General features: G+C 35.5%; 1 protein-coding gene across 1 annotated transcript in view; it reads left to right on the top strand.

The window, feature by feature from the left end:
* Positions 1–11266, top strand: part of LOC145672940 (proteasome adapter and scaffold protein ECM29) — a gene marked incomplete in the record, with an annotated part of 148951 nt that overhangs the window by 9532 nt on the left and 128153 nt on the right. Inside the window, 2 exon segments of the mRNA XM_081742170.1 lie at positions 455–573; positions 5465–5614. Coding sequence (XP_081598296.1) covers positions 455–573; positions 5465–5614 — 269 coding nt within the window.

Below are 11266 nucleotides of genomic sequence, written 5' to 3' on the forward strand. Positions count from 1 at the left end.
AAACACATTTTTTTTTTATTTTATGTGTGAAATGGAATAATATAACAAGTATATTCAACTGTAAGATAATATGAACAAATTAAACATTACGTATGTGCCGGAAAAATATCTAGGCGCTGATTTGTTTCAGCTAAATTATTCAGAATAAGAAGTATCATCTTAATCGAGGATATGGACAGATTACTATGACAGAGAGAATAAAACGAAAACAATTGGTAAATTCTTTTATATAAGAAATGGCACAAAATAAACAGCAGTAGACGATTAATATAAGATGTTTTAATACTCTCCGTTGAAATAGTCAAAGAAAATCACATTGCATTGATTTAATTTCACTTCCGGAGAAGAACTTTTCAAAAAGATTGTCTGATTTTTTTTTTTTTTTTTTTTTTTATCATGTCTGTATTTTTCCCCGTATATTCACAGATTGACATATATATTTTTCTTGTTGCAGAATTTCACGATAATTTATATTAAAATGGGCTATCCTCGTTTACCATTAGCAAAGCAGGCAGAATTGGTGCCTAGTATGCTGAATGCATTGGAAGGAAAACCACAGTCACATCAGGATAGGTATGCGGTAACCTTTTGTTATACTAATATAAGAAAATTTATTTGTATATGATTTATATATATATATATATGAAGTATTTGGTAGTTGATAAATTACTTTTGTAATGCTCCAGAATATTTGGTCGTTAGTCATTGTATAGACGAGATGTATTAGAAAAGTAATGGGTTTGGCAATACTGTGCACGAACCAGTAACGCTACTGCCTTCTTATTCACGCGGGAGTTTACGTTAAACCTTGTCATTTTCTCAGTACAAGTTTAAACATGCTCCATTTGCTACACGACTGTTGAGAGCGTCTGATGTGAAGTTGTATTTGTAAGGTGCATTACGAAAATGTACCGGTAGAAGTTTGAGAAACGTTTTGTCCTTAAATTTTGTGTAAAGCTAGGCGAATCCAATACCAAGACTTACGAGGACTTATATGGAGAATATTTTCTATCCAGGGCCCAAGTGTTCAGATGGCACAAGTCCTTTTTAAAAGGCCGAGAACAAATGGAAGACAAACCTCGTACGGGTAAACCTTTAACCTTAAAACGGATAACTGTGGAAAGAGTGAAGTCTCTTGTGAGGTCAGATTTTCGATTGACGGTGAGAATGATCAGTAGTAAGTGACATTTGAACTTATGCGGTATAGTCCATCAAATTTTAACACTGGGTTTGGACATGAGAAAAGTGTGGGTCAAGATGGTTTCAAAGCACTATGCCATACGGCACCCTTGATCAATGAATATTTGGCAGAAAGAAGTATTCTTATGGTTCCGCAGCCTGTCTATTCCCTGTGACATTTTTCTATTCCCTTTGCACAAAAACTATCTAAAGGGGATGTCATTTTGATACATTATGTAATGATATCCAAAAGATCGTAACAGATGACCTGAAAGGTATTCTAGCAGAAACCTTCCAGCACTGCTACGAAGAATGGAAATAACACTTCCATCCTGTTACTGCCCAAGGGGACTATTTTATAGGAGATAATCTTTATTGTAAAAAAAAATAATAAAATTCATCAGTAATAGTGTCTCTTTACTTTTCTAATGCATCTCGTATTATTATGCTTTGTGTGTGTAAGCATGTGAATCTACAGTGTGATTTAAAAGCCAAAGTAGGTTTATTAGATATGTGGCCATCAAGTACGAATCACCGTTGTTGCGGACGCACATGTCAGTGCATTTAACGCATTTAGGTTGCCTAGCATACAACATCTGAACAGAAATCTGATTATATGCATAAAATATCAAGAATGCGTTGCAAGTGGCCAGCATCTTTAATTTCCTTATAAATAGCCGACTTTCAGTGACTTACAGATAAAAAATCCATCAGTCGTTAAATCTGGGAAGCGTGGCGGCCATTCTACAGACCCTCAATGGCCAATCCGGTGATTGGAGGACCAAGTATTGAAGCACTATCGCGCACACCGCCCTCTTGAAAGAAGAAGAGAAATTCACCGTCTTTATTCAAAATTAAGACCCTTACGATATCCTGAAGCATGGAAACGTATATATAAATACCTGAGTTTTTCCCATTCACACCAGGCAAATGCCGGCGTGATACCTAACTTATAGCTGCCAGGCCGCTTCCTTCCTCCCCCAATCCCCGGATAGTGTGGTCGCCGAGGGACGTTATCCCTCAAGCTTAATGGACTAAATGGCCACAGTTGCCGAAGGCCCAGAAATCTAAATCCTGAAACTGAAGATTTATGATCTAAGGAAGAAAATGCGGCCTATATTCGCGCAAATACGGTATTTACGAAGGCTTCGACCCATACCAAGGTTGAATCCTGTGCAGTCGGCAGTTCATGTAGCACCTTGTCCAGTGCAGACCGTTTCCTGCCACACTATCTAGCCTCCAAGAGAGCTTGAATACAGGACCACGCCACAGATCCCGATTCTAAAAGAACAGAATAAGATTATTTCCTACGTATGACGACTTGTGAATCATTGTGTATATTCTATTTATATATTTGTATCCATGAATTTGTACTTTATATTTGGCTGTCTACGATGTGACAGGATCTATTAATTTTTGGCAAGAGGACGCTGATGTGCAGGGCCGTGCCATGGGGGGGGGGGCGAGCGGAGCGACGGCCCCGGGCGCCAAAATAAGGGGGAGAAAAGGGGAAAAGAAATAGGAAAAATTGCTTGGAATATATGTACGGGGGCGCTGATTTTCCACGGCACGGCCCTGCTGTGTACAGTACAGCGCGTTAAGAAACATATTCATTGAAATAGTTATTCAGTTACGTGTATTGAATAATACAGGGCTTGAAAATTCTCGGGCGCCAGCTCCGATTTGTAATAATTCGCTATATAGTTGAAAGTTTTCAATTGATGGTGAATCTTGATACGAATGGCTCATCATTAGAGGCTTTTGATCCATCCAGAACAGTAGACAACTGATATTTGAGTGCTTAAAATGTAAGACATGTATATGGTCATAAAACTCACACTGTTGCTGCTACTTTGCGGTAAGGTAAAGTTATGTTTTTTATACCAGGCATATGTATTAAATTGAATTTGTATTATTGTGGCGCTTGGTTTTCAGAAATGATCCTTAGGTCAGAAGAACATTTTTCAGCCCTATCTATCTATTAAAATGCTACAATAGCAACAAAAGCGCCTGAGCTCCAACGTATAACTTTAGACTTCAAACCTTTGATTTACGCTTATTTGTGATTTCACGTTTAATAAAGACAAATATTTTAAAGTATTTGTACTTTAAATAAATTATTTAAATAGGCTCGTTTGTCATAGAGTTTCTATCTTTTTAAAATTATTGTTGAAAGCCTTTGTATTTTAATAAGGCTTTTCCAAAATCAATGCAAATGAATTGTGCTGCCATTTTTGGAGTTCTTTTAAACTATACGTTTGTGGACGTTTATATGTTTGTGGCCAATCCTTTCGACAATGAGATCTCGGAAACTACAGGCTCTAGAAAGATGACGTTTTCACTGATCGAGTGCAAATTTTATGTAGATTGTCCAGTTCTAATTGAATATTTGAAAAACATGGCCATTATTTCTTTATTACATTTTTACGGGTACACCGGAAGTGTTGAAATTAGAAAAAAAACTAAATCATCATATCCTACGCATTATACATTCCAACACCACTTGATTGTATATATGGGTTGCATATCTCTCAGGAGTTTGTTTCTTGGCCAACTGATAATTAAAAATCGAAGGATAACCATTTCTCCGCTCTAAGTTGAATCTTTATTGTTTGGAGTGTTTTGCCCAATGAACACCATATATCACTGACATTATAATTAATTGTGTGTGTAACGTATTTCCTTATTACATATTGCATGCAAAAGGAAAGAAAACACTGATCATACATTAATTAAAAACTCCAACCGGAAGTAGGCTCAAATCTTGCAAACGGTGCGAGATATTGAAAAAGTCTCCCCTGTATAGTATCTGTTGTCAATTTTTATCAAGGCGTATTTCTTTTGTGTTTGTAAGAGAACATGTACAGATGTGAGGAATAACAAGAAGATTCATGCTCATATGTGTAGAGAGCGCAGGTTCAGCTAGTATATATATATATATGATATAGCGTATATGCCTTTAACATGCGATACCCAGGTTCGATTCCCAGTATATATGCTTAACTGACTAACTCTCTGGCCTATTAAATCCGAAGGTTCAGTGCCGTGTTCCGAAAAAGCTCTCCATCGACTTCTATCCTTAGTCAACTGGATCCAGTTTCTAATTTGTATTCCTATTTCGGCGAGATCCTTTTTAAGGGTCTTCACTACAGCGAAATTAAACTACCGCTAATTTTAGAGTTTTTCTGTAATATCTTCAAAATAAATAAAATTATTCGAAAAGCAGAAACCTAGTGAACTAGACAATACGATTTTTCATGTGATACTTTTACCACATTTCACCTATCTGTTTTTGGTATGTCGCTATTTACAGAACTCGCAAAAAAATGCTAAGTCTATCGACAGTTGCAAATCGAAAACAGATAGATGAGTTATGATAATGGTATCACACGCAAAATCGTACTGTCTAGTTCACTACGTTTCTGCTTTTCGAATAGTTTTATTTCTTTTGAAGATATCACAGAAAAACTCTAAAATTGGCGTTAGTTTAATTTCGCTGTAGTGAAGACCTTTAATAGTGTCCTCCCATCTGCGTCTAGGTCTTCCTAATGGTGGTTTTCCGTTTGGGTTTGTAGTTAAAACTTTGAAAGCGTTCATACTTTCTTCCATTCTGGCTACATGTCCTGCCCACCTGAACGTCCTAAATTTGATGACCCTAACACAATGTTTGATAAACAGTATAAATTATGTAGTTCCTCGTTATGAAATTTCGGCCATTCCCCATTCCCGTTCCTCTTAGGTCTGAATATTCGTCTCAGGATTTTATTCTCAAATACTTTCAGTCTATGTTCTTCCTCAGAGTAAGCGACCATGTTTCGCAACCATACAGAACAGTTGACATGATTATCTTTTTATACGTTTTTTAAAGTTCAAATTCCTCGACAGAATTCGACAAAATATATATGGTATTTGTTGTTTAAATTCAACTTTTCTTTAAGTTAATTGAGTTTTAAATTCGAAAACAAACTTGTTCCGTAGCTGTAGTCTCAGTTTATTCTCAAACTGAGAAGGAATTAGAAGTGTGAATGCTAAAATTTTAGTGAAATTGCGTGAGATTTGCTTTTTAATTTGGATAATAATGAAATATAACAGATTGTTCTTGCCATAGGGAATAGGAATTTGATCTTTGATAATCCTATTTATGCTAACTACTTTGCTGCCTATTATGCTAACTACTTTGCTACCCATTCCTTCCCGAGGCAAATATAGATTTTAATTGTAAAATTTTAAAAAATTGTAGCTTATTTGTTATCCGTGCTATTTACAATGTTTTCCTTTGTTTCAGCTTGTTATTACTGATAATGTCAGCGTTGGGCCATGTCACTGTACCAGCAGATCCAGAGAAAAGAACCGTATTGTTTGGACTAAACGAAAAGCAACATGTTGCGAAGCAGTTGTCTGAATTTATGCTTGATATGCTACTCTTGCCATATGGGTAAGAAAATATCTTAATTAAAATATAAATTCAAAGTGGAATTGAGAGATTCGAGCAAAATTCATTATGAGTTTTATCATACTTATTCTCGTTAGTCTGTTTTGATGAACTCACCTCCTTCCCGCGGGTCTAGTGGATATCTGGCGCTCCTTTGATGTGCGAGTTATCGGGTTCGATTTCCGGTACAGAGCGTCAGCCCGATTTAAGTTTGAAGCTATTGAAAGTAATGGAGCTCTTTATATGTTCAACAGTCCTTTGTGAATGACCAATAACTTTGTTGCTTTTTGTGTTGAATATATGTTGTGTGTTACCATGCAGAACGTAGGCACCCTATATACAGAAATGAGCGAGCTAATGTTATTTTTGGGAGCAGGCTAACCTGAACGGTCCCCATTACTTCATAGGAGTATACACAAAAGAAAGGATTGTTGATGTATGATTTTTTTCTTTTTTGTTGTTCTTTTATCTTATATTTTGGAAATGTATGGGGTTCAAACCCTGCTCCCGTCAAGTGAACTTTGTGGTGGACAAACACCGTGTGCGTGGGTTTTCTCGGGGCTCTCCTGTTTCCTCCCACTTTCTTCATTCCACCATTTCATTCATCTCTCATCTCCTTTAGCCTAACCGGCATAACCGTGGGACATAAAACTCAAAAATTTCATTTCATTTCATTTGGAAATGTATACCCAGTTTTTCTTTATCTTTTCCCTTGTATGCCTAACACGTTGTTTTTTCTTCGACACAGATTTTTTTTTCATCATTTTTCTTCACAGTCATACTTCATAACCCAGTACCTTTTTTTCACTTTTTTTTTACGTAATATCCGTGTTTCTGCCCCGTACAGTACAATACTCTACCGGAACCATTTGTATGAAACTTTATTCAAGGACCCACAGAACACTTTTTTGCTTCCCAAAGGCTTTTTTTTTTCCGCCATTCCTACACTTGCTATTTAGTTCATGTTCGCATTTAAATACAGCGTGCCCATAAAAAAATATTATCTTACCTTAAAGTGGTATTACGTCACTTTGGATAATGGTATTTAAATGAAATTGGTCACATTTGAAAGAAACAATCAAATATTTTTGTGTATGTTAACAAAGGACTAAAATGTCAATAATGGACGAGATCAAGGACAAAAAAGAAAAGTAAATTCACTCATGTTTACTTCGTGATTAGTCGATATGGGTTCATTGTTGGATATTTAGCAGACAATTGCCGTTTCTGCTGGAGGTCACTGGGAAAGCTTTTATGTTTCTATACTGTTATGCCTTAACCCTCGCAGGACCAAGCCCTCAGCACATTCTGAGATCCCATTTTTGAACTGTTATTGTTCACAAAGGAAACAGAAGAGAAAGTTTCTTCCCCTGGAAATATTTATTTTATAAACTTGTTGACACAAAATAAAATTATTGAGTATGAGGTCACACATTTTCACGATTAAAATGTCTAATTTCGAAACAGTGGCACTTTGTAGCCCCCCTCGGTCCTGCGAGGGTTAATGGGCTAACGTAAATTTATTTCCTTTCGTTGTGATGTGTTGTTGTTAAAGAATAAGTTTTAAGGAGTTAGTGGCGACCCCACAAGAATGAAATAGATATGTTTTCGAATCGGTTTGAAAAAACCCGAGTATTTTTGAAAACCAACCCACCTGGACCCATGTGGGTTTTTTCGAAATTTTTGAATGTCTTTCGGGTAAAAATGTTAAAATACGATTTACATTTCAAGATTGTCATTGTCACAACTTACAACAATTTTCTATTCACTACTGTTTTGAAAAATGGCCGCTATTTTGAAATTGTATATTGTATGTAGCCGAAAAAATCTATACAGCAAATTTAGAATGTTTTGTGCTTCTACCCTCAAAATTTCAACTTAAAAAGTCCGAAAATTGCACCCTGTAGCATGGATACCCGCTATTTTGAAATTTTATGCCGCCAAAATATGTACAGCTAATTTAGTTTCTCCTGCTTCTACTCTGAAAATTTCAACTTGAAAGACAGAAAACTGCGCTTTGAAGCGTGGATATCCGCTATTTTGAAAGAAAGAAAAAAAAGGCGTCATTTTGTAATTTTACGTTGGTATGCCGCCAAAATCTATACAGGAAATTTTTAGTGTGTCTCCAGCTTGTATCCTTAAAATTTAAAAGACCGAAAGTTGAACACTGTGTGGTACAGGCAGACAAACGAACAAATGTAGATCGAGTCATCCCAGGAGCCTCAGTGACGTTCGCCAAATTTGAATATCAAATAGCTATATTAATTTAAAACAAAGGCATAATTCATCTAAATGTCTTATATGAAACAAATATTTTTTCAACGTAAAATAAATGGCTTTATTGTTGAAGTTCACTTTCGATGCTTTGTGTTTTCAATTACAGGAATTTTCCGAGCACTTGTTGCAAGACGGTTCTTTTGTGAAAATTAATTTAAAACAATTAACAAAGATAGGCCTATAAGTCATCTATATTATAAAAGAGAACGCACAAATCCTTTGTTAGCTCATCACGCTAATACGGCTGAACCAATTTCTTTTATTTTTGGGGGGTTATTAGGATTTGGACCCTAGATGGTTTTTATCATATCACTTTAATTTTTAATTACCAGTGTCTTGAGATAATTGACCATTCAAGTGTCCATACGTACAAATCCTTTGTTATTAGTTCATCATAGGTAAAAATAAACGTATTTATATGCAACCCGCATGACCGTGTCACTCGGCGGGTTAACATAAATGACAGGCGCTATAATGTTAACATTTACTGCAATTTGAAAGCGAAAAAGTAAAAATTATCTAAGTAACAAAGTTTATTGCGTTCCGGGGTGACCGCAGCGAAGCGGGGTGAACGCTGCTAGTATTTTATAAAGTAAATGTTTCAAAATGTCATAAATGAAATTAAATATCTTCCAGCGTAAAATAAGTAGTTTTATTGTTGAAGTATTCACTTCCGATGCTTTGTGTGTTCAATTGCGGGAATTTCCCGAACACTTCTTTCACGACGGGTTTTCCCTGAAAATGCAGCTTGCTTTACTGTACATCGAAACTTCCATTAATACTGAAGTTTGAATTGAGCACTTAAAATAGTAAGCGTTACGTAGTCTTAGAAGCTCCGAGCATAAACTTCTTAATTTTGACAAGAATTTTTACGCTATTGTTGGTGTTGACTCTACACAATGCTTATTTGAAGGGTAGCAACAAATGACTGAACTAAACTGTTGTTGTTGGAAAACCAAATTTTACTGAATACGTTTGTTACATCAAAGGTAAGAAATAATACTAATAGTTTTACTAATGTATTTACATATTTACTGTTAGTACCGGCACCTATGACCTTAAACCCATCAACGTATGAGGGATAACGTCCCTCGCCGTTGTCGAGTGAGGAAGCATACTATTCACGGAAGGTATTTTGTAAAATATAAAATTGCTTATTTACTTCAAATAGGCTATAAGCATAATCCACACATTAATTTGTTCTATAATTATCTTAAGCTAAGGTGTTTTTATTTATTTATTTATTTATTTAGTCAGTCAGTCAGTCAATTAGTTAGTTAGTTAGTTAGTTAGTTCATTCATTCATTCATTCATTCATAAATAAATAAATAACTTGATAAAGGTCTTATTTTGAATGTTGTTGTTTACGTTAACGTGAAAGCATATTCGGGCTGGGCCCACTTGGGCAAACCTTGGCTTTTAGGCGAAGGTTTCAACATCAGGCTCTTACACACATGTCTGGGTACTCCCATCGCCTTAAAACCTGCAGGAAGCCCACGTCATCAGCGCTGTCATCCAGTCCATTTCATCAGATATGTTGGAGCGTGTCTGGTGTGAATGAGAATAACGTCTTGATGGCTGTATCGCCATTCGTGAGGCCCATATTCAATGCCTATGAGGTATAGTACAAACTGTTTGACATTTTTCTTTCAAATGTGACCAATTTAATTTAAATACAATTATCCAAAGCGACGTAATTCGACTTTAAAGTAAAATAGTATTTTTATGGACACATTGTATTATTCAGGTATCGAAACCAAGTCAACTGTTCTAATTTCTACCCTCCTACTTCTATATTTGATACGACCTCTTCGTTCCAGTCACCATTGCTTTCATCTTTCTAACTTCTATTTTCATCCCCTGTTCTTCGCAGGTTTTCTAAAATCAGAAATTTTCTTTTTAATTCTTTAGTAAATTTGATAGCAATAGGTAGATTTTAACTCTTAGTAAATTTTTCATTGGGAATTTGGATGAGTTGATTTCTTTCCAACTATTCTTTCTCATCTCCCAGTATCAAATCATCTTGTAACTGCATCAGGAACATCATTAAAAGATAAAATGATTGAGTACATTTCTTTCTTTCTTTCTTTCTTTCTTTCTTTCTTTCTTTCTTTCTTTCTTCTTTCTTTCTTTCTTTCTTTCTTTCTTTCTTTCTTTCTTTCTTTCTTTCTTTCTTTCTTTCTTTCTTTCTTTCTTTCTTCTTTCTTTCTTTCTTTCTTTCTTTCTTTCTTTCTTTCTTTCTTTCTTTCTTTCTTTCTTTCTTTCTTTCTTTCTTTCTTTCTTTCTTTCTTTCTTTCTTTCTTTCTTTCTTTCTTTCTTTCTTTCTTTCTTTCTTTCTTCTTTCTTTCTTTCTTTCTTTCTTTCTTTCTTTCTTTCTTTCTTTCTTTCTTCTTTCTTTCTTTCTTTCTTTCTTTCTTTCTTTCTTTCTTTCTTTCTTTCTTTCTTTCTTTCTTTCTTTCTTTCTTTCTTTCTTTCTTTCTTTCTTTCTTTCTTTCTTTCTTTCTTTCTTTCTTTCTTTCTTTCTTTCTTTCTTTCTTTCTTTCTTTCTTTCTTTCTTTCTTTCTTTCTTTCTTTCTTTCTTTCTTTCTTTTCTTTCTTTCTTTCTTTCTTTCTTTCTTTCTTTCTTTCTTTCTTCTTTCTTTCTTTCTTTCTTTCTTTCTTTCTTTCTTTCTTTCTTTCTTTCTTTCTTTCTTTCTTTCTTTCTTTCTTTTTTTTTTTTTTTTTTAACGAATTCCGTGTTTTCCTGTGATATTGCCAGGAACCACTTCCGACACATTACAAGGGTAATTCGGAAAGTAATGTCTCCAAGGTGATACAGAAACTAATGCCTATTAGGGTGATACAGAAAGTAATGCCTACAAGGGTGATAAAGTAATGCCTCCAAGGTGATACAGAAAGTAATGCTTACAAGGGTGATACAGAAGTAATGCCTACAAGGTGATATCTATATTTGTTTGACAGATAGCGCCGATACAGGTATCAGTGGAAAGCTTGCAATGTTAGCTACAAATAGTGGAATCATTGTTCAACATAGTCCCCATTACGGGCAACACATTTGTGCCAACGCGAAACAAAGTTTTTCATGACGTTGGCGAACAATTGTAGCGGCTGCTGGCGATACCATTCACCATTACCGAACTTCTGCTTCCACCTCCGCGTCACAACTATAGCGTTGGCCCTTAATGTGATCCTTAAGTTTGGAGAAGAATCAAAAGTCGCAGGGCGCAAGATCCAGACTAGGCAGGATGAGGCAGAATGTCAACAACATTTTGCCAGCAGACGGGGCAACTTTGAATTTTTTTTTTCTTTGGCGCAGGAGAGAAGGTGTGGCGATACTCCATCGACTGACGCTTCGTTTCCGGGTCATAATAGTGTATC

The sequence above is a fragment of the Thermobia domestica genome, chromosome 16 (genome assembly GCF_964235325.1).
Source record: "Thermobia domestica chromosome 16, izTheDome1.hap1.1, whole genome shotgun sequence".
Taxonomy (NCBI): Eukaryota; Metazoa; Arthropoda; class Insecta; order Zygentoma; family Lepismatidae; genus Thermobia; species Thermobia domestica.